At 44.8% G+C, this 23,802-nt stretch overlaps 2 protein-coding genes and 1 long non-coding RNA gene across 3 annotated transcripts in view; 1 reads left to right on the forward strand and 2 right to left on the reverse strand.

Annotated features, from left to right (window-relative positions):
* LAMB1 (laminin subunit beta 1) overlaps positions 1–2,893 on the reverse strand; it is a 67,498-nt gene extending 64,605 nt beyond the window's left edge. The window contains exons 1-3 of the mRNA XM_032306029.1: positions 2,807–2,893; positions 2,541–2,669; positions 1,250–1,425 (exon numbers count right to left, since the gene is read on the reverse strand). Of these exons, the coding sequence (XP_032161920.1) occupies positions 1,250–1,425; positions 2,541–2,577 (213 nt within the window). The 5' untranslated portion in view covers positions 2,578–2,669; positions 2,807–2,893. The remainder of the gene's footprint in view (positions 1–1,249; positions 1,426–2,540; positions 2,670–2,806) is intronic.
* LOC116569650 lies at positions 85–22,535 on the forward strand. Its single transcript, XR_004277118.1, has 3 exons — positions 85–299; positions 21,559–21,708; positions 21,799–22,535. It is a non-coding gene; the product is annotated as an uncharacterized LOC116569650 (long non-coding RNA).
* On the reverse strand, positions 2,847–3,863 carry LOC116569648 (lysine-rich arabinogalactan protein 17-like). The gene is made up of 2 exons (XM_032306031.1): positions 3,474–3,863; positions 2,847–3,235 (listed from the first exon to the last, which is right to left on the reverse strand). Exons 1-2 carry the CDS (start codon positions 3,548–3,550, stop codon positions 2,872–2,874), a joined length of 441 nt encoding a protein of 146 aa, XP_032161922.1. The 5' UTR covers positions 3,551–3,863; the 3' UTR covers positions 2,847–2,871.
* Positions 22,536–23,802: the final 1,267 nt, after the last annotated feature.

Raw genomic sequence — 23,802 nt, forward strand, 5'->3', positions numbered from 1 at the left:
GAACAATTACCAGAACTCAAAAAAAAGTTTAATTATAGCCACCCTTCTAATCAGGAGGAAGCAGTCTAGACATCTCTGTGTAAACCTGGAAGCAAAGGAGCAGAATCCACTTTACCGCATTCCTTTGGTTTAATTTCTCCAGTCTCCAGAATGGGCTCTCTCCTGGCTTTATAAAAGTGGCTCCATTTTAAGGTCTCTGTGGTGCAAACCACACAACATGGACCTCCTCCCAAAGGGCAGGTATCCAGTCAGGTGGAGGGACCAAAACTGGAGCAGCTGGCTCTGGCACTTGGAAGCAGGTAAGACTAGCTGCCTTTTGCTTGCTTTAGAGGTCAGAAATAACAGGCTACTTAAAAAAAAATAAAAAAAAAAATTAAGCAAAAGGCTTCTGATTCTAGGTAGTTAATTTTGGGACACCTGGGTGGCTCAGTTGGTTAAGTGTCTGCCTTGGGCTCAGGTCATGATCTTGGGGTCTTGGGCCCCCGCATGTAGCTCTTTGCTCACCTGGGAGCTTGCTTCTCCTGTCTGCTCTGCCTACCACTACCCCCTGCTTGTCCTCTCTCTCTGACAAATAAAATCTTTTAAAAATAATAAAATATAGTTTTGACTTTGTAAAAATGTGACCTTTGAAATCTAAGATCCTGGCCCCGTTGTTAGGAGGCACCCAGAAATTTCATTTGGGTCCTTCTCTGTCAGGGTACCATGGCAACCAGGAAATTCTGAAGAAGTATCTAATGGAGGTAGATGGGGAACAACACCACAGTAAAGAAAATCAGGGTCAGTGACTGGAATGACCTTGCAAGGTATCCATCAGTGCTACCATACCCTTTATCCAAGAGAAATGGGAAAAACCCAAGATCACTACCCAGTATAAGAAAAAGAGATAAACTATCTTTTACACACATTCTAAGGAGGACAGATTTAAAATAACCACAAAACGTTAAGCACTCAGGACTTTTTGAAGGCTCGGGGTCAGGATCCGGGGCAGGGACCCGGTTGCCTGCAGTCCTGCCTTTCCATGCTGACTGCGCCCGCAGTGGAGGCGGCAGGAAATGTTTGGCGGATACAACTGTGCAAACGGAGATGGAGCAAAAAAGGGTGAGCAGCCAGTCTAATCCCGGGACTCCCCGACTGGCCGCGCTTCCTATCTGGATAGCTGGCAGGATGTGGAGTCCCCAGGGCCCGGCTCCTGGGTCTCTAGACCGGAGGAGGCGCGCGTAGAGCCGGGAGCTGGGATCTCCGCCCTCACCTGGAGGTGGCTGACAATACAGTACGGCTCAGGCTTGTGCAGCCCGCACGTCGAGGTCACGGAGAGCTTCTGTGCTCGGCCGATGAGAAGGTCACCGGTGGCGGGGTAGCAGCTGCCCTCCGCGCAGCCATAGCTGAATTCGGGTTCTTGAGCGCGCACTTTGGCTCCGTACAGGGCTGTGGAAAAGGGCAGGCGACCCGGGAGGTGGGGGAGTGGGTAGGACACAAGCAGGGAGCGCGCCCAAGCGAAAGGTACAAGAAGGGGCGGGAACAGAGTAGGTTCAGAATAAAGTAGAATGCACAGAAAAAAGCCCAGTGGAAAGATGAGCGAGGAGGAGGTCGGCACGTGGAGAGGGTTCGGAAAGAGACACGGTATCACGTTGGTCCGGCAGTCCAGAATATCATTCCCGGGAGACCTAGAGACACTCAAGCCCACCCAGATCTGCCTTGGGGAAGCAGCTCCAGCCACAAAAGGTAGACGTGCAGACCAGCCATTTCGATGTGCCTGTGCCTGGACCTGAGCGCAGGCAGGCGAGCGGGCAAACATCCATGCGCGCGCCGGTGGGGGGGTGAGTGTATGAACCTCCGTGCACGCGGCAGCCTGTGCATCCTCAGTGTGAAACCGTGTGTGCGTGCGCGTGGAAATGTGTGAGTGTGCGTGCGTGCACCCTCGGAGATCCCGGGCGCTTCTTTGGGGGCGAGGCAGCAGGACTCGCAGGGGGCGCCGCTTTCCCAAGCAAGGGGCGAGTGGACAAGTCCCTGCGGCTTTGGAGTGCCTTCAACGCTTCGTCATTCCAGGGAAGCACCCGGTCCAGCTGTTTCTGGCGCCATCCGGGGGCAAACAGCGATGGTTAATTGAAGCCACATGGCTCCAATCTGTTCCCAGGACTAAGCCTGCGCTCAGCTTGTACGCTTCGCCGGGAAATGGGCTCCAGGGCAGCTCTCGGCGACAAGCTCCCAGCCGACCCCAGGAAGCCTGACCCCCCCCCATCCCCCCGCAGTGGAGAGACCCACCGTGAACCCGCCGAAGGTGCAAAGCCCGGAGCAGGGGCCGCGGATCCCCAGTTCTGGTCACAGAGCCCCCAGGTTGCGGGTCCGCAGCGATCCTCGCGCGCAGTCCTCAGCCGCCACCGAGGGCGCTGGCGTTTAATCCCGGGGCACGATTCCCACCCCAGTCCCTCTCCGATCGTCCAGGCGCCCTCGAAGCAGGGTCAAACGCCTTCAGGGGCTTCTTCCCCACCCACGCCTCCTCCCCCCACCCTCTCCCCCCACCACCGCGTCCGAGGAATTACCTAAGAAACTGAAAGCGAACACCTGGAGCAGCCCCATGGCCAGTCCCTGCAGCCGAGGGGACAGCCCCTTCGGAGGACTGGAGAACGCACCGGCCGAGCCGCCTGCCCTTTTCCCCCTCGTCTTCCTTTCTGGAGAAGTAAAGGGAAAAAAAAGCAAGTGTTCAGAGAGCAGAGAGGGGCCCTTCCATTTCCTGCCGCTCCCACGGAAGCGGGGAGTCCGAGGGTCGGGAGGGGAGAAAATCGCGCAGCCACTTTGTCCTCCTCACCCGGGCGGTGAGAGCGCTCTCCCCGCCGCCGGCAGCCCCGAGCCCAAAGAAGGGAATTAGAAAGTTTAGCCTTGGGAGGAACCGGGGGAGGTGCCTCCGCTCATGCGCACACCGAGAGCAGGGGCTGAGGGGGCGGGCGGCCACCGCCGGGCGAGGAGGGGGTGAGGTCCGGGTCCCACCCTCCCGGGGCGCCTCTTTTGTTTTAAGGCCGCGCCTGCGGTCGCCGCGGGCTCCGGGCTGTCCCGGGTGCGCGGCGCGCGGGGGGCGGGCGGCGTCTGGGCTGGTGGCGGAGGTAGGTGTGGGGATCGCGGCGCGAGGGGGGCCCGGCGGGACCTACCGCGCGCTCGGGCGTTTACATTTGCAACGAGTGAGTCACGAAAGGGTACCCGGGACCGCAGACTCCCGCCCGAGGGAGAAGGCAGGTTAACCCTTTAGAAAGAGGGTCGACCTGTCAGGTTTGTGGCCCGGAGACAAGGAATCGGCATCCCTGAGCTTGGGCTGGACGCGGTATCTCCAAGGTCTCCACGCGAAGCCGGGAAAACTGCTGCTCACTGGGCTCCCCGGGCGCGCACGTGCATTTATTCGGGACCTGCCTTTAGTCCCTGCCACCCAGGTGGCCACGGCATCGAATTCCCCACTTAATTGTTTTTAAAAATCTACTTCTTACCTACTTCCAGGCGATGGCTCTAATTCAGGTAATTTCTCGAATGACACCATTGTTGGTGAGGCTTTTTCCCATGTCATCGTGACAGGGTTGGCTCAACCACGAATGAGACACACTTCGCCATCTCCGCAAAGCGCCACCGCGGCGATTCTAGAGAGGAGCTCCATGGTTTACACATGTGGGGGGGGCGGGGTGGGGGAGGGCTCCTAATGGCACTGTGTGCGACCTGTCTGGTTAGATCAGGGGTGAACAGTAGCTCACGCACCTTCTGGGAGTTGGGGAGGGAAGAGAGGGGGCCGGCGGAACGCCGCCCTTCCACGAACCAGCCCAGTTCTGCTGCCTTGGCGCAGCGGATGGAGTCAAAGCTGGCGTTTTCCGCAAAAGTGCCCTGCAAGGGGTGGGGGGAGTCCCCGCAGTTGCTAGCCCAGCCAGGAGATTTTGCTTGTTTTTAATTATCCCAGGGGGAAGGGTTTAAGTGGCTCGTTGGTCAGCTTTTAACTGAGCTGCAATGAAATCGGGCCCAGGGAAAGTTTAATCATTAGACCGCAAAGTAAAGCTGCTTTATGGGTTTATAAACTTCCTTTCTGCTGCGGGAGTCAGGAGCCTCAGGTCTTGGTGATGCATTAATTATTCACTAAATCAGCACTTGCCCTGCGCTAGCCTTCTGATCGGTTCGCCCCCCATCCCCAAAATGCCCAGGATCCTTGGTGCTGGCTGGGCAGCCCCGCAACACAGAGAAAGCAGATGCCGTTGTGATGGCCATGGAGGGTCTTCAGAGCTTAATTAAAAAAAAAAAAAAAATAGAGAAAAATGCTTTTCCCCTGGTTGAACTCTAATACCCTGGGCCAATGTTGCTTATTAGTTTTTCATCCATAGACATGGCAAGCATGGTTCAATTCTGCCTCTTTCATGAGACTGGCTTCTGCTTTGGCAGCTGCTGAGCCCTCCCTGCTACTCACCAGTGGTATTTGTCCCTGGTCAGTTCTTCTCAAGACTGCAAAGAGTTACCTTCAGCACTGTTCTAAAGCCTCAAACCCTGACCGTCTCACTCTCAGGAGTAAACTTAACATTACTGAGAAAGTTAAGTGATTTGTTGAGGGTTTGTTTGTTTGTTTGCTTTTTTAAACTCATATGTGCAGGGACTAATGTATAGAATACGCATTCAGCCTCTGACCGTTCCATCTGTGGATCTGTCTGTCTCCATTCCCCATTCCAGAATGTACTTTTGTTTTGGAAGTTTGTGTCCTCCTCTGACCTGCTAAGGACAAGGCTCTCACATGTAAACCCGCTCGATTTCCCGTCCTAACAAACCAAAAAACCTTTCTCTATTCTCAACACTCTCAACTCCTTTCCTTCTTTTGACTTTCCTAGCCCAGGTACTTGAAAAGATAGTTTGCTCTCCTTTCTGTTTCCTTTTCGTTGTTCCTTTATTCCATTATAATAGGACCTCCGTCTTCACCACTGGTCTCAGTGATTACTATGGACCCTCTTACTGCCAAGTGCAATGGCCCTTGTCCCTACTGGGTCTCTGTGGCTTATCTCACATTCCCTTTTTGAGACTTTTTTCCTTCATTTCCAGGACACAATTCCAAAATTTTCCCATAGGACTCTAACGCCCCCTCTGCCGTTTCTCTTTCCCCTCTCTTTCCTTTAAACATAGATGCTCCCAAAGTTTGCATCAACAGCTTCTTTTCCCTCTGAACTCTCTCATCCAAGCCCAACCTCTCCACCACCTTAGGCTTGGTACTCCCTACATCTGTAACTCTAGTTTGTACTGTGCGTGAAATTTACATCCAATTTCTAACAACCTATTGAATAGCTCTACTTTGATGGCCCATAAGTACATGTGTTGCAAAAGTGACCCTTCCCCACCAATCCCTCTTAGAACAAAATCTGTTCTTCTGTTTCTAATTTCTACTATTAGCATGGTGATCCACCTCTGAGCTCAGGACAAGCCTGGGAACAAACCTTGCTATAGGATTTGCAGAGGGCAATGCAGAATGAAAATGAGCATGTGGGCCCTTTGTTCAAAAATTAATGGTTTCAAGATGTTGACAGAGCATTAAACCAAGCCTGGGACCCTTGTGAGACTCTACAGATCCCACGTCCTTAAAGGCAGTCCAGCCTGGGGCTTGTGTTGACCATTTCCCTCACCTTACCTTTCCCTGTCACTAGCTCCTGTCCTTTCTACTTCACTAGCAACTAGCCACCATGTTCCCATTGTCCCAGTGTCACCACCCTGCCTCAGTTCAGTCTGTCCTCATGTCCGGTCTGAACCCCTGCAGGAACCACCCCCGCCCCCACCCCTAGCTGCTGTGTCTATTCCAAACTCTCCCCTTCTCCTTGTCCAACCCACCCTATCACCACCAGAAGGATTTCTGAGGCACACCTTGGATCAAGTCATTCTCTTGTTCCAAAGGTTTCAATGGCTTCCCTCTGCCTATATGAGCTTTTTGGAGTTGCCTGTAGAGACACACTTTATACTTCTGCCCTCTGCTCCATGGACCCCCACTGAACTCATCAGCTTAGTGAACTACCATGCATCTTTAAAGCTTCCACTTAAACAGGGTTCCTCTCTTTCCTCTCTCCACCCCCAACTCTGTCCACCAGCACCTTGTAAAAGCCTGTTTCAGCGTAAATGACATAATGCTGTAACTATTTGTTTATGCCCTTATCTCCAATAGACAGTAAGACAAGGCCAAGTATTGTGCAACACTGATTTATGCATAAACATTGCCTAATGTGACAGGGGCACATTGTAGGTGCTCAATAAATGTTTCTTCAATGCAATTAAATAAAAACTAGTCTCCATGTTCGGAACACTTCTTTAAGTCTTAAATGTCCACTTTCTACTTAACGTGTATTTCTATTCAAGTAGAAAAAAAAAATGTCACCAGACTTGAGATCAGTTTAGGAATACTTCCAAATTTCACTCATGAACAAATTCTTTCTCTCTGTTCTATTTCATACGACTTCCTCTGGTTTCTGAAGATGTTACAAATTTAGGAAGAATGAATCACTTTTTTTAGCGGAGCTTGTCGAAGCTTTACTCCTGCTGACACGACCCTTACTTTCTTATCCGGTCCACATGTGTCCTCACCTGGACTGACCTGCTTCAGTGTAAGGCAGTCTTTACTGGAAAATTCTGCAGCATTTGAATGGCAGATGGGACTGCAAAGTGTTGGCTGTTCCGTCTCAAAGACCATGTAACAGTTGTCTTTCTGAGGCATTGTTTGTTTGAAGGAAAAAACCAACTCTCTGCTTTCAAGGTCACCTTCATAGTCTTAGAATGCCACTTATGAACGTCATTTTAAATCCTGGATTGATGTAAAACAAGGATGGCACATTCTAGACTTTGACCTTTAGGTTTTAAAACCTGGCTGTTTACGGAATATTGTTCTCATGAACAATACTAGATTTTGAAAAATCAGATTTAAGTGTACTTTGTGAGATTCTGAAGTGAGCTTAAAAAAAAAAGAATGTTCAATGACCAGGAAAATTCAGAACAAATGTCACAGAGCACTTTCTATATGTCCCTTTTATAATATGTGGGACAGGAATTTATAATTTTGTGTCAAATGCCCGTTGTCCTTAGGAACTCTTTGAGGGCAGGCACTGTGTTTTATTGGCATTTAGATTTCCGTCCAGTGGCAGAGTTTTTGATGTACGGAATACCCTCAGAATCTGCTTGCTGGATAAGTAATAAAAATTGAATAATCCTTCCTTAGAACCATTAAAGGAGCACATAGGGGTGCTGTCACCTTCTAGAATAGGGAAGGCCTGAATCAAGCAGGGAGTCATGGTATTTTCACTCTCAGACCATGCAACAGAAACTGCTATTTGGGCTTATGGTAACATCCCTTTGTCTGGTAACAGCACCCAGAGTTTTTTGAGGGGACTAGTCCCTTGACACCATCAGCCCACCTAATTTGGATAGGGCCAATCCCTCCATGGGCTCCAGGCTAATAATTCAGTGCATTTCTATCTCCTTCTTCCCAGTGTTTGGTTCAGGGGTAGGTATACAACTCAAATTTTCCAGTTAGACAGCTTCTGGGGGGTTTTTTTGTGGGAGAGAAAAATCTTTCTCCCTGGACTTAGAATCATATGGATAGAACTGGTGGAGGCCACTTGAGACCAGGGCTAACCACAGAGGAAGTTAGAATGGAGGGAAGCAACAGGGCAGATCCTTAAGGTCTATCTTGGAATATCTTGATCTAGCTATGCCTGAAGCCAGCAGACATTACCCAAGCCAAGACCATTTCATGGCTATGTAGCATGAGAGTTATAAACCTTTGTTGTTTGTAGTTTGAGATTGGGTCGGGGGGGAGGGGGTGTTGATGAGCAACCTGACCTAGTTTACCATGATGATTCAAGCAGGTCTTTATCATTACTGTCTTAAAAACAGTCATCTGTCTATTCTTAAATATGTCAAAACAGGTCACAAATGAGGACCCAAGTCTGTATTTGAACGTTTTAAAATGGTCACTAAAGAGATATAAAGGGGTTGCATCCGTGCTCTTCATGGGCTTTCTGAAAGGCTGCTTACCCACTGAACTTCACCTCCCGCAAAGGCGGCAAGATCCCGCTGGAGGTAGGGTGACACTTTGTACCCATCTATGCCTGTGAATTCCAAACCTCTTTAAAAATGTCTTATCTATATTTAACAGGAATGCCATAGAAACAGTTTAACTAGGACACATTTTCAGCTCACTGTTTATTCTTTGTTTGTGGATTTTAGCATCTGGTTGCTAACCTAGAGCTTTAAAATTGAATAGGGTGGGGGATGCCTGGGTGGCTCAGTCCTTAAGCATCTGCCTTCAGCCCAGCACATGATCCTGGAGCCCTGCTCAGCGGGAAGCCTGCTCCTCCCTCACCCAGTCTCCCTTCTCTGCCTGTGTTCCCTCTCCCTATCTCTGTCAAATAAATAAAATATATATTTTTTAATTAAAAATAAAAATAAAATAAAATTGAATAAGAGAGAGATTAATGATTGAGGTAAAGCTCAAGAGCCTTAGCAAAGCTCTTAAATTTTTTCTCATTTAATTAGATTCATAGCAGGATTAACTTAAATGTAGTCAATTAAACATTTTAAGATTTGATTACTTGTCATGATCTAGTTTGATTTTTCTAGCATATCTTATCTTTACCTTCGTTCATGAGTGCCCTACTGAAAGGGGTGTGGCATAGGAATACTTGCCAATAAAATGTATAGATCTTTATAAGTAAGCCAATAAAATTTAAGACCTTTAAAAGTAAGAGTTTTTGTCTCCCTGATCAGCTTTTTGCAACTATGATAGTTACCGTCACAAACGTTTATAGAACTGGAAGTTTAAGAGAAATCATTACAACTACTTACGTTAGAAATATTAAAAGATTTTTTATATGAGCTATGTACTTGGACAAAATACACGGACATCTAAAATTTGAGGTCTGCTTTTTGTTTTAAAACTGTTGCTTGAAAATCACCAATCTGATTAACTATCTGATAGTTAAATTTTAGAAAAACTTTTAAATTCTGTATATTTTTATAGCAATCTACCTAAAATTGTACTTTTAAACATTATTTTGAAAATTTTATTTCAGTTGATGGTATTACTTCCCTTGACTTTGTAAGGATGCTGAAATTCAGTAATAGCCAGAGGAGGAGAAAAGGACTTTCTATATTCTAATATTTTAACTTTTTAACTCTTCCTTTATTCTTTTTAAGTCCAGATTCTGTCTTTCTCCATTTAAAATGCCTAGTTCAAACCACAATGAGATACCACCTCACACCAGTCAGAATGGCTAAAACTAACAAGTCAAGAAATGACAGATGCTGGCGAGGATGCAGAGAAAGGGGAACCCTCCTACACTCTAGGTGGGAATGCAAGCTGGTGCAGCCACTCTGGAAAACAGTATGGAGGTTCCTCAAAAAGTTGAAAATAGAGCTACCCTACAACCCAGCAATCGCATTACTGGGTATTTAACCTAAAGATACAAACGTAGTGATCTGAGGGGCATGTGCATCTGAATGTTTATAGCAGTAATGTCCACAATAGCCAAACTATGGAAAGAACCTAGATGTCCATCAACAGAGGAATAGATAAAGAAGATGTGGTATATATACACAATGGAATATTATGCAGCCATCAAGAAAAAAATGAAATCTTGCCATTTTTGATGACATGGATGGAACTAGAGGGTATTATGCTTAGCGAAATAAGTTAGTCGGAGAAAGACAACTATCATATGATCTCCCTGATATGAGGAAGTAGAGATGCAATGTGGGGGGCTTGGGGAGTAGGAAAAGAATAAATGAAAAAATGGGATTGGGAGGGAGACAAACCATAAGAGACTCTTAATCTCACAAAACAGACTGAAGGTTGCTGGGGGAGGGGGATAGGGCGAGGGTGGTGGGGTTATGGACATTGGGGAGGGTATGTGCTATGGTGAGTGCTGTGAAGTGGTGTAAACCTGGCGATTCACAGACCTGTACCCTGGGGCTAATAATACATTATATGTTTATTAAAAAATTATTAAAAATAAAAATAAAATGCCTAGTTCAGTTCCCAGAGAGTCCCAGAAGTCCTCACCACTTTCCCTCATGAGTTCCCAGTCCCATGCCCAGGGCATGGTAGGTCCTTCAGTCCTTCAGAAATGCTTATGAATGAATGAAAAAGCATTTATTGGGGGCACCTAAGTTGCTTAGCTGTTTAAGTGTCAGCGTAAGTTAAATTCTTAACTCTTAAGTCTTTAACTTAAGAGTTAAACTTAACTTTAACTTAAGTTAAACTCTTGATTTTGGCTCAGGTCATGATCTTAGGGTTGTGAGATCAAGTCCCACGTCCAGCTCCATGCTGGTCATGGAGCCTGCTTAAGATTCTATCTTTCCCTCTCTCCCTTCTTATCTCCTTATCTCCTTCTCCCCACCCAGCTTTCACCCATGTGCTTGCTCTCTCTAAAATAAATAAATCTTAAAAAAAAAAAAAAAAAAGGCATTGGGGCACCTGGGTGGCTCAGCTGTTAAGCATCTGCCTTTGGCTCTGGTCATGATCTCAGAGTCCTGGGATTGAGCCCTACATCGGGCTCCCTGCTCAGTGGGGAGTCTGCCTCTCCCTCCCCCACTCTCCCTGCTTGTATTCCCTCTCCTGTCTCTCTCTCTCTTTCTCTGTCAAATAAATAAATAAAAGCTTTTTTTTAAAAAAAGCATTTATTTAACCTCTATTTTGACTGTCGGACGGTTCAGGGAATATCTTTGTACCAGGGCTTGAAATGAGAGCATCAACGACTCTTGCTGCAAACCTAGCTCCCAGTTTTGGGTTATTAATTCATACCAAGGGTGATCCAGGACAGTAGGTTGAGTTAGCAAGTTGAATGCTCCACTACTACTCACGGCTAGTACTGGAGTAGCTCCTAATTCCCAGTCCAGTATTTTTACCCTGGGTAGATGCAGTCTTTGACGTGAACTCCTTTCAGAAATGGTAAGAAGGCTGGTTAAAAGGCACGCCCTCTCTGATAGCCACAGTCCTGCCTCATTGTCCCCAACAGCAGTGCTGTGGGCCTTCTAGAAGCATTAACTTTACAACCTCAGCCCCTCTACAAGAATAAGCCTGCTCTTCTGTTGTGTCTGGTGCTGCCGCGGCTGGGGATCAGATCTGGAAAGGGCAGCCCACCCGGAGGCGAGAGCGGCTGCATTTTTAATCACATCACGAACAAGTCAGGTGCTATTTCACATATTGGGCTGTTCGCCAGACAAAAAAGTCGTAGGATGTGTTTGGCCTTTCCAAGATGGCTAATGGAATGTGGCTATTAACCTCTCTGATAAAATGAGGTCTCAGGGACCCTCTCTGGAAAGCATGGTCTACGGAGCCCGCAATTCTGACATCCGCTCAGGACTCTGCAATCGAAATGCTGACCACTGGTTAGTGTGGACTTGGACTTTGGCCACTTCAGTCATCTACGTAATTAGTACCCTAAGCCTTAGCAGCTACCTCTCTCTCTCATCCTTCATCATTTCTTGAGTGTTTTCTATGTGCCAGTCATGGCTATGTGCTAATGGTATATGTTCTACACTGTGAGACAACCAGGGCAGTCTTGACATGGACATACTATTGGTAAGAAGACCCACAAGGGTTGAAGTCAAAGATGAAGGAGGAACATTACAATGCCCTATTTCTATAAACACATATACACATACATACAGGAATAGGGAATGATAAAGTTCTAGAAAGAGGCAGAGCAAACAGATGATGGTGGTTGCTTTCGAGGAAGGGATAGGGACGATGTTTGGGATGGGGGTTAAATGAGGTTTTAATTTTTTTTTAATGACAATCCATTTGTCTATAACCAGTGTAATTAAACAATAACAAAAGATTATAACCCAAAATCTTGTTTTGTTTTTTTTTTAAGGTATCAATGTTTGTTATACTTTGAATAAAGCATATGATAAATGTTGGCCAAATCTGGGTTTTTACCTTAAAATACAAATTCAAAGAGGTAGGAAATTAAAATTATTTCTAGTCACCAATGAATTTCCTAAATGACATGACAGGGCTCCTTAATGTCATCTCTGAAACAAGGACAAAGACCAGGTATCTTAGCACACTCTATCGGCTCTTAGAAATTTGGCCCCTATGTAATTACTCTCACGTCCGTGTTCCCAACTGTCAGCCTCCACACCCACCAAGCTCTTGCCTGCGCACACTCACTGTTCTCAAAACCTAAACCCTGGTTTTTGGCTCATTCAGTTCTTTCTGCCAGGAATGCCTTCTCGCTTTTCATTCTTCTCTGCCAAGACAGCCTCTACTTACATTCACATGTGGAACCTTCTCAATTCCACGGCCCAGGTAGAATACTCGGACATACACCAACCGAAAGAGACCTTTCTAGATTATTCTAGACCAGCCATGCCACACATGAGGCCAGGCGCCTCGTCTCTCACGCTCATTGCCATACCCTTACCACCAGCACAGAGCACACCGTTGGTATACAATGAGTGCCCACCAGATTGTTAGAAGAGTGTATTTTCTGTGTTTGCTCAGTTTCAAGTGCTTTAAGAGCATCCTAATTTCCCCAGCACTAAGCAAAGAGCTCATCAGATACTTATTGAGTGCGTTCATTCAATAAATGCCTGGATGGGGGTATAGCTCAGGGGTAGAGCATTTGACTGCAATAAATGCCTGGAACTATGCCCATTGTGCTTTCTGGGGAGAAATAATTCACAGGTAATTCTTCAGCCAGGATGAGTCATACCCAATATACATTAGTACTATGTATATATAGCACATGACATTTTATTCCACGGGAAATATAAGTGAGGAGCTTTCTATGAAGTATTATGGAGAATACGTAATGTTAACTCACCACAAACTTGCTCAGCCGTGCTCTGCAGCATGCTGTGGAGAGTGTAGGGCGATGATGAGATAATGGTAAGTCACAGTCCCCGAGTCTTCCCGTGTCATCTGTCAGGAGGTTCGCGAGGGCACTAACATAACTAATTCCTTCGAAGATAACTGTGTGCCTTTCTGGAGGGCAAACTGAAATATTAAAATTTAAATTACACATAACTTTGTGGGAAAATATGCTAAATTAGGCAGATAAAGAGGTTTACACTATTGTTTTTAAACAAGACAGAAACTGGAAATGACTGATTGATCCCCAATTGATGGCCACTTCGGTTAAGTAATTATGCTAGACCCCTGTAATGAAATGCTAGACAGTTGCCTAAAAAGGTGGGGGCTTTTTTTAAGGATATGACTGGGGAAAAGTAGGCTCCAGTCATGAAAAAAAAATGTAGATGTATGTTACATTTCTTGAAGGATTAAAAAGGGAGAACACCCAGGAATTGCCTGCATATAGCCCAAAATATTAAATCATTTCCCCTTATGATATTTTTGCATAATGAACATGTAATAGCCCTTGTTCTAAAAATTTTTTAAATTAAGCTAGTTTCCTGTGATTGCATTCTCCAAAGTGACCTTTTATGTTCAGAAATGAAGTCACTTTAATAAACTTTGTAACTTAGATGGAAGTATTGCAATGTTCACACCCCTGCAAAGAGAGTCTTCTGCCCAGTAAAAACCGAGGAAAACAGATCCGAAAACAGATCAAGTTTGCTGAGATCCCTAAAATATAAAGGTATTTCATAGAAACTTGAGTTTGAGTAGAATGGGAACTCTTGTGGTCTATTTAGGTTTGAATACAATGTTGAATAGTCGTGATTAATTTTTTGTAACCACTTCCTTTGCTTTTATGTTCCAGTCAAAATATAGTCAACTGTATTCACAGTGGAAAGTTGATTTTTTTTTCTTACAAAGAAACATGTTTATAAATGTTTAAATCTATTAGAGTTAGCCCCCAATGAGGATAGAAGGAAAAATGGAATTTAAGGTGAAATTTTAGAATACACATCTCTATATATATGCTGCGTAGAATGTATGATGATGGTGTGAAGAGTTGGACAGAACTAGGATTTTAAAAGAAAATTGCAATTTGAAACCTATCCTATATAAATAGATTAACTTTTTTACATTGGTTTGTAAGAAAGTTTAGACTGCGTCCCAAATGAAAGGAATTATTTTTTAAATCCCAAATATTTGATCTTTTCCATTAGTATTTTGCTTCTCTAGATGAATTATAATTCAGTATGGCCAACACAGAGCTAAACCTGAATGTCATAAAGATTCCCCAAGTGTTTATCTTTAGATATGGGATGTTTACAGCCTTTCCAAACTTTGAGCTTCTTCCCATGGTACGAATCTCTGGAATCCTCAAACATTAGTTTAGCTGTTAGATGTTCAGGCTCCATTTAACTTCCATTCCTATTTCTTTCTAGAAAGTTCAAGTATAGTGATGCTTTTAATAGGCTCAGTTGAGAATCAAGAAAAAAAACTTGGATTAATTTCAAAGTTCACTTGAACAGAGCTAATAATGTAGATAGCAGTTTGGTTATTAAACAGTCCTAGAAATTGGTTGCATATCTTCTAGAACCTCTACACCCAACCAGGTAGTTCTTTATGTAGGAAAAGGAAATAAACCTACAACTACTAAAGCAAATAAATTTTGTTAAATACACATCTATTGTAATAAGTTTTAGATGTAACAGTTTAAATTTGGCCTACCTTGTTATTTGTTACATTGTTGCTTTGTTTTTAAGAACTACTTGGAAAGCTTTGAAGACTGAAAATAATTCTGCTGATTGTGTTTGATGAGAACTACACGCTCACTTAGTTGGCTACTCTTTTTTTTTTTTTTTTTTAAGATTTTATTTGACAGAGACACACAGTAAGAGAGGGAACACGAGCAGGGGGAGTGAGAGGGAGAAGCGGGGTTCCCGATGAGCAGGGAGCCCGATGCAGATTCTGGGGCGGGGAGGCTCAATCCAGACCCTGGGATCATGACCTGAGCAGAAGGCAGATGCTTAACGACTGAGCCACCCAGGCGCCCGATTAGTTGGCTACTCTTAAAAGACCTCCTAGTCCTACAAGATTAGGCATGTTTATTCACTAACATCAAGGATAAAGTATTTCTATTTGCTAAGCCACTTTGACCTTTGTTTTCTTTCTAGCAGAATCGCTTTCTGTGAAATCCTTCATAAGATAGGCCATTTATATAAACATATAAGTTAGTCAATTAAAGAAAATGTTCTCCTGTATTCGATGGACCATTTCATAGAGCCTAAGACCAGTTAAAAGAGCAAGTGGTCTTGAAAGAAAGGGTCCAATAGAGCGAATATTGTCTTGGAAGAGGTTTGCTCTCACCCCTCCCCCACCTTTTGGCATTTCTGTCAATAAGCTGTGTGACCCCCGCTAAGGTCACCTTCATGCTCTTCTGAAAATGAAGGGAGGGGGGTGAGGGAAGTCTTTAAATCTCTTGCACTTCGGATTCCTTAAACCTCTTTCTGAAAGAGGGTCGAGACTGGGGAGAAGATCATGCTCAAAAGCTCCAGAGAGATGCCTGCAGCCGGCATCTCTAAGGGTTTGCCCAGTTCCTTCTAGAACTTTCAGATAGTCATTTTATAGTTTTTCCCATTAGAGGGACTATCTTCCACTGATAGAATTTTTTTTTCTTAACTATGAACGCTCTGTGGGTTACTTCAAAGTCTTCCCTGCAAGCAAGTACCAGTACCAAAGATTAGATTTTAATTCTTGGTGCAACATAAGGAGGACCAGAGGACTTTGAATGCAGTAAACTTCATCTGCTACCACCCAGAGAATATAAGATAAGACATAGCCAGCCCCATATTTCCTAGACTTTGGTGTTTGTCATCAAAGAACCATGGTTGTGCATGGAACAATGTCAATATGGCTAGGAGTCAAACACTGAACCTTTAAAAAAAAAATCTCATAATTCATATGAACAGGAACAAAGCACTGTACTCAAAAATCCTGTACGTCCTGATTAATGTGTTTAGTAGAGATTGTGGTAGCTTTGCTTTGCCTAACCAAGTTTGCTCAGTCGGCAGGCTGAGTCAGAGGCGGGCTGGTAGGGCAGGAGCAGCCTTCTAGAATGGCCAAAGCATTTAATGAATAAAGATTATATGTGGTTTCAAGCTATTTCCCAGTAGAGAAAAGCTAGATGCTGATGGCTGAACTACCTGTTAAGAGGAGTCGTGCTTCGTCTGCTTTATGTTGGAGGGAGAGGGGGAGGAAATGCATGCTGTCAAGGGTTTGAGGGCAGGAAAGAGGAGAGAACAAACGGGGGACTGTCTTCTTGTAAAGGGCAAGCAGGCATCTCTTTTCCTAAAAACCTTAAAAGCTTATAACAGAAAAAGCTTGTGAAAACGGTGGTAATTTTTCTGGAGCATGAGAATCAGGGCTGGCCAAGAACGTTTAGTTAGTTAGAAGCGGAAGGTGAATGGGAAAAGTTCTACTCAGGATTGGCGGGGTGGGGGTGAGGGGGTGGGATTGGAGGCAAGGAAAGAAAAGAATGGATGGGGGGCAGTTTGCACGCAGGAGGGTTTGATTAATCTGGTTTGTTGAATGGCTAAGGATTACCGAGGAACTAAAAATTATAACTGTATTTACATAAATTTTGCATAAATCTTTTATGTAAATATATAAGCTTTTATATTTATATATAAAAATGTTTTTCACATGTGTTCTTTTTGCTTAGCCACTTAATGCAATCGCTTTCTCTTTGCAAAGCCTAACTAAATGCAAAGCAAGGTGCTCCTTCCCTTTGGCCCAGTGAGCTCTGCCTGGGAAGTGTGGCTGTTGCCTGTGAGGCCATGACCTTCCTTTGGGGGTGGCACACCCTAATTTATGGCCCCATGGCTTGGAAAATATCAACAATCTTGTAAGCAAACATCCATGGCAGAGGGAAAGAGAGAGTGACCAAGTGCAAAGGGAAGAACCAGATTTGAGAGGAAAGAGCAGGGAGCTTATTTGGGGGGAGTTTTTACAGCTGAGAAGTTTCCAGAGAAATGATTTTCAGTTAGCTGCTATAGGGTGATGATTACAGAGAGCGGAGAGAGATGGAGAAAAGGATTTCTTTTGTCCTATGCATGGATTGGATTGCCATTTGACATGGTTTCCTATTAATATGGAGAGAAAGACTTGCATTGTTCTCAATTACACTTTTAGAGGGGCCAACCCATATGCTGAGCTGGTTTCATGTTACAGTGGAAAACTTTTTCATTCAGGGATGGTCCTAGGACTGTCTGAATTGCAACAATTTGGAGTCGATTTATGGAACTAATATGTAAGTGAACAAATATTTAGAATGTTCCACACGGTGCTAAATTCTGTAAGGAATATGGAAGTGCCTGAACACGTGTTTTTTTTTTTTTCGTTATGTTAGTCACCATACAGTACATCATTAGTTTTTGATGTAGTGTTCCATGATTCATTGCTTGCATATAACACCCAGTGCTCCGTGCCATCCATGCCCTCCCTAATACCCATCACCAGGCTCACCCATCCCCCTTCTAAAACCCTCATTTTGATTCCTGGAGTCCACAGTCTCTCATAGTTCATCTCCCCCTCTGATTTTCCCCCCTTCTTTTTTCCCTTCTCCTAATGTCCTCCATATTATTCCTTATTTCCATAGATAAGTGAAACCATATGATAATGGTCTTTCTCTGACTTATTTCACTCAGGATAATCTCCATCCATGTTGATGCAAAAGTTGGGTGTTCATCATTTCTGATGGCTGAGTACTGTTCCATGGTATATATGGACCATATCTTCTTTATCCATTCGTCTGTTGAAGGGCATCTCAGCTCTTTCCACAGTTTGGCTATTGTGGCCATTGCTGCTTTGAACATTGGGGTGCATGAGGCCCTTTTCACTACATCTGTATCTTTGGGGTAAATACTCAGTAGTGCAATTGCAGGGTCATAGGGAAGTTCTATTTTTAATTTCTTAAGGAATCTCCACACTGTTTTCCAAAGTGGCTGCACCAACTTACATTCCCACCAACAGTGTAAGAAGGTTCCCCTTTCTCCACAAACTCTCCAACACTTGTTTGTCTTATCAATTTTGGCCATTCTAACTGATGTAAGGTGGTATCTCAATGTGGTTTTGATTTGAATCTCCCTGATGGCTAATGATGATGAACATTTTCTCATATGTCTGGGAGCCATTTGGATGTCTTCTTTGGAGAAGTGTCTGTTCATGACTTCTGCCCATTTCTTGACTTGATTATTTGTTTTTCGGGCCTTGAGTTTGAGAAGTTCTTTATAGATCTTGGATATTAGCCCTTTATGTTGCCATTTGCAAAATACTTCTCCCATTCCATGGGTTGTCTGTTTTGTTGACTGTTTCCTTTGCTGTGCAAAAACTTTTGATCTAGATGAAGTCCCCAAAACTTCATTTTTTCTTTTGTTTCCCTTGCCTTGGAGAAAGGTCTTGAAAGAAGTTGCTGTCGCCAATGTCAAAAAGGTTACTGCCTATGTTCTCCTCTAGGATTTTGATGGATTCCTGTCTCACATTGAGGTCTTTCATCCATTTTGAGTTTATCTTTGTGTATGGTGTGAGAGAATGGTCGAGTTTCATTCTTCTATACATAGCTGTCCAATTTTCCCAGCACCATTTATTGAAGAGATGGTCTTTTTCCACTGGATATTTTTTCGTGCTTTGTCGAAGATTAATTGACCAGGAACACGTGTTCTACATCCTCCCATAAGTTACTCTCTGGGTAGATAAGGCTTATCAGCAAACTTTCAAGGTAAGAGAAGACTTCAGAGAAAGTGTTTGCAGCTAAGCGGAAAAGAGACAACTTTGAGATGGGGCAGTGGGGAGTTTCTTTAAGGAAAAGTTCAGTTTGGTGGAGAGACAGGAATCAGGCTTTTAAGACAGGCAACGCTGCAGGAGCGCCTGAGCACAGGGGAAGTGTGGATGTGTCTCTCTCTCTCTCTCTGTCTCTCTCTCTCTCTCTCACACACACACACACACACACACACACACACACGGTGATTGCTAGGAAGTAGGTCTTCAAAGGGTTTCAGGAATACCTTACTCTTCTAGCCCTTCCACCTGTGAGTGACCCTGGGCAGTAGACCAGGCATAGTCCTTAACATTTCACAGCTGAAGGAAATGAAGACATGAAATTCAGAGGCTGTGAATCACGTGAGGTCATGTAAGGGACAAGACAGAATTCACCTGCCCTTTGGTGCCCCGGTGCCCATGCTGTGGGACAGAGAGGGGACTGATGCAGCAGTCTGGAGAGGGACCGGATTCCCTTAGTGCCTCAGAGATACTGAAGGGGATATTGGTTTGGTGGATTTAATGGAGACTGAAGTCACAGTGACATCACAGGAGAGGTTTGCTTTTCTCTCCTGCACAAGTTCAAGCTGGCAGGCAGTCCAGGGAAACCAAGGGTAGACAGCTTTAATCCACAAGGTCATTTTGCTGCCTCTAAGCCCCAGGAGGCTGGTCTACACAGCAGCATCAACCTGGTCTTTCGGTTCAAGGAATAGGAAGTGGCCTTCCTACATGCTCTCTCCAATTCCCATCATCACCCGTTCTCCTCTCCCAGGGAGGACTCCCTGTCTCGTGCTGCCCTTACCTTTATAGCTTTCCTCCGCCAACCCCTTATTAAACGGTTCCAGCTTGTACCATCTGCACCCTGCGGGACCCTGACTGATAGTCAGCTAGGGATTTCTCTTTCTTTAGCCCTGTTTCACCAGGATTATCCTCATCTACATGCGTATACCCGACTCGCCACATTCTGGCCCACTTGAAGGGGAAAAAGACGAATGGAAGGTGTCTTAGTTTTCTATTTTGCTGCTATAACCAATTACTGTAAACATGGTTGCTTAAGAGGACACGTATTTATCTTACAGTTCTGTACGTTAGAAGTCCGACACGGGTCTCACTCGGCTAAAATCAAGGTGTGTTCTTTTCCAGAGGCAGTGGAAAAGAATCCCTTTCCTTGCTTTTTCTAGTTTCTGGGATCCACTTCCTCCTCTGTCTCGAGAGCCAGGAATGTCAGAATAAGTCCTTCTCGTGCCGGTATCTTGCTGCCTCTCTCGTTCTCTCTCTCTCTCTCTTCCACCTTCCTCTTCCACTTTTTTTTTTTTTTTTTTTTTTTTTTTAATTCTATTTATTTATTTTACAGAGAGAGATCACAAATAGACAGGCAGGCAGAGAGAGAGAGGGAAGCAGACTCCCCGCTGAGCAGAGAGCCCGATGCGGGACTCGATCCCAGGACCCCGAGACCACGACCCGAGCCGCTTTTAAAGACTCTTAAAGTTATACAGGACCCACCTGGAGAGCTCAGGCTAATTGCCCCATCTCAAGGTCAGCTGATTTGAACCAGAATTCTATCTGCCTCCTTAATTTCCCTTTGCCGTGTAACATAACATAGTCCCAGGCGATGGAAGTTAGGGCATAGATATCTTCTGGGGTCATTATTCTTGCTTCCCACGGAGGCTGAACAGCTTCCTTTTAAGGTTGTGTCCTTGAAGTCGCACATAACACTCTCACAAATATCCTCCTGGCCAGAATTCAGTCACATGGTCACAATGAACTGCCGGGGAAGCTGAGTAGTTTCTCTAATGAGGCAACCACGTGCTTGTTTAGAAATGGAGGAGTCCTACTCCCAGAAGAAAAAAGGAAGAGGAGAAGATACTGGACAGCAATTCTTTTGGTTTCCCTTCATCTTGCCACCTTGGTGCTGTGGGCAAAGGGCACTTAACTCCTGGCCCCGAGCTGCTCCTCACCTGAGACTGGTTTCTAATTTAGGAGAAGATAGAATTGTTTCCTTAATGGACCACACTGGCTCCGTCATAGTGATGTTTCCTGATCTTCACAATGATTTTCTGATGAGACTAGCTGGTTTGCCAATGTTTCTTTCTGACCTCTGGTAACAGGGCTTCCTCACATTTACCGTCCACAGACTCCGTGTGTGATGGACCTGATACGCTCTCCGCCATCTTGCTCTCTCTTCCACAGTCACAGTCACCAATCCTGTCTGCTGCCCTGTCACTGAGTGTTGCCTGTGTCAGTCTCTATGAGCCCGGCCACGACTCTCCATCTCAACCCTGGCTCTCTGTCTCCTGCCCTTCCCCCAACTGCTGCTCTGAGACGCATGGAGTTCAGTGGAGACTTCTCTGTTCCAGTCTCTCACACACCACGGCAGACTTCCCAGTGCCGGGCAGATGTAGTGTTCACTCACCTCAAGCCTAGGAAACTATCAGAGTCATTATAACAGAAGCAAAGACCGTGTATTCATGTTGATGTAGAGCTGCAAGCTCTTCCATGAAAACTGAGGCTTCTTGATGCAGAATACATGGATCTAAAACCAAGAGAGGGGGAAAATCTGACACTCCTCGCAATTACATTCAAATGCCTCACAGGCAAAATTTTACTTCTTATACCTGACTTTGGGCTCCAGTCTCTAAGGAAGTATTTTTTACTAGATGGCACAACAGTTGCACCATTGAATTAGAAACCTACCAATAACCAGCTCTTTCAGGAACAACAGGCCAAATAAAGGGGGATTATCATTTTGATTGGGGTCATTGGTCTCAACTCTTAAAGCGAAATAGAGCCTTTGTTACACAGTGGCAGCAGGGAAGGGAATGACTGCGGTCTAGACAATCCAGTCCTGCCAAGTCCAAGGGCAAAATGAAAAGTGAAAGTGCACTTTGCCTCTGTATCTGCAGGACCTTCAGAGACAGAACCACCAGAAAAGGAGGTTTGGATCACTCTACCTGGTAAAGAGATGCTTGCTGAAGGCAGAGGGAGGAGGAAATGAGTAGGAAAGCAAGACCATTAATCCCAACGCAGCCTCTTGAAGAGTTCACAGACATGAGGTCTGCAACTCAATCTGTGTTCCCCGTGTGAATTTTGTATGTATTTATATTCATTATAAAATATAAAAATGTGTTTAATTTCCTTTTTAGTTCCCTTATTTCCCCACGACCCTATACTTCATGTGTGTTGGTGGATCATTTGGATCATCTTGAGGGACATCAGAGACCAAATTGTAACAGAAATGGAAAAGGGAGAGAGCATCAGTGAGCGATGGGACTTTGGGTTGGTTGCCTTGAAGACCTGGTGGATGTGCTTCCAGAAGGCTGAGCAGAGGCAATGTGGCATTTGGTAGAAGGATTTGTTTTGTTTTAGAATGAAATGTTGGATGAAGAAAGTATCATGATATTAGGAAAAGGTGGACTGTGATGGAAATTTGTAATTTTTTGATGCTTGCCATCAAAACACTTTCCACCTTGGAAGATCCAAAGATATGTGGAGAGAAAACTCCCCCCGCCCTACTACCAAAGCTAAAGGGGGTAGATGTTCTGTCTTCTCCCCGGCAGTCAGGGCACATGGAGAGGCTCAGGCAGTTGGATATTCCTCCCAATATCCAAAATGGGATTTTTGAGTCATGGGAGAAGGACATGATGCAAGACAGTTGAGAGTTAACTGGAGGGTGCCGAGTGTCCAATAGGGCGAGTGTTAGCATCCTCACTGGAGTGCTCCTGGGGTATGATCTTGGATATATTCCCAGATGCATAATCGTCCTTGGTTACATTTTCCTCAGTCATTTCTTCCACTTTATGTGCTACAAGATTACCTTTTTTTTTTTAATTTATTTATTTGAAAGACAGAGATCAACGTAGGCAGAGAGGCAGGCAGAGAGAGAGAGGTAGGGAAGCAGACTCCCTACTGAGCAGAGAATCCGATGTGGGGCTCGATCCCAGGACCCTGGGATCATGACCTGAACCGAAGGCAGAGGCTTCAACCCACTGATCCACCCAGGTGCCCCTATGAGATTACCTTTAAAGAGATTCCTTTCCTGCATAATAAGCTGTTATTGTTTGCATATGTCAATGTTTGCATCCAAGAACCAGACTGGTAAAATAATATTTAATTTTTTGAATTACTTGCATTTTTTATATAAGTAGTGCTTAAGTAAAAATGGATTATTCACAAAGCTTTTCTCCCCTGTATTTAAGATTATTTTTTAAATATATGGGTTCAACTGGATCTCAGGTTATATCTTGCTACACATTTTTTTTTTAAAGATTTTATTTATGTGTCAGAGAGAGAGAGTACACACAGGCTGAGAGGCAGGCAGAGAGAGAGGAGGAAGCAGGCTCCCTGCCAAGCAAGGAGCCCGATGCAAGACTCAATCCCAGGACCCCAGGGTCATGACCTGAGCTGAAGGCAGCGGCTTAACCAACTGAGCCACCCAGGCATCCCCTTGCTACACATTTTCAGATGACTCTGCAATGTATAAAAGATACTGTTTCACAAAATCTTTGCCTCGGTCACATCTTGAACAACTGATACAGCAAGTAATAGAAATTAGAAATGATTTCTCTGAGGAAGAAGATGTTTCACGTAGGTACATTTTTTAAGATATCCAAAGCTTATCACTTTAACACATCAAAGTTTAGAAAGCATAACCACTTTTTAATGGCAATCTTTCCAAAGTGCATCACATCATTCCTGACCTCATCAATGACCTCATCAAGGCCCAGAGATGATGAGTTTATCTCTCACCCTTGGACTTGATTCCCCAGATCCCAGCACCTTCCTTAGGGCTGGGGAATTTTCTGCCTCTGGTGACCTTGAAAGCCTCCAGATCGGAGGACAGAAAGTCCTCCCTCTTTGACCCTTGCCACACTGTCTATTACTTGCATAGTCTCCTACCACTGCCAAGCTAGAACAGTTGAATGTTGCAGTTGCAAACAGATAACCATACTCGTCAAGTTAAGTGTCTCATCTGTCCATGGGTGGAAGTCAGTATCCTGGTGGGAAGGCTGGAGTGTCTTCTACCCTCTATGCTGGAGTACACACTTAGATTTTGTGACAATCTGCGTTGCAGCTCTGGTTCAGGTTGTGTGTCAAGTTTCCAGATGCCTAAGTGCTGAATATATAGAGCGTTGCAATCAGGAATTTTG

The sequence above is a fragment of the Mustela erminea genome, chromosome 11 (genome assembly GCF_009829155.1).
Source record: "Mustela erminea isolate mMusErm1 chromosome 11, mMusErm1.Pri, whole genome shotgun sequence".
Classification (NCBI taxonomy): domain Eukaryota; kingdom Metazoa; phylum Chordata; class Mammalia; order Carnivora; family Mustelidae; genus Mustela; species Mustela erminea.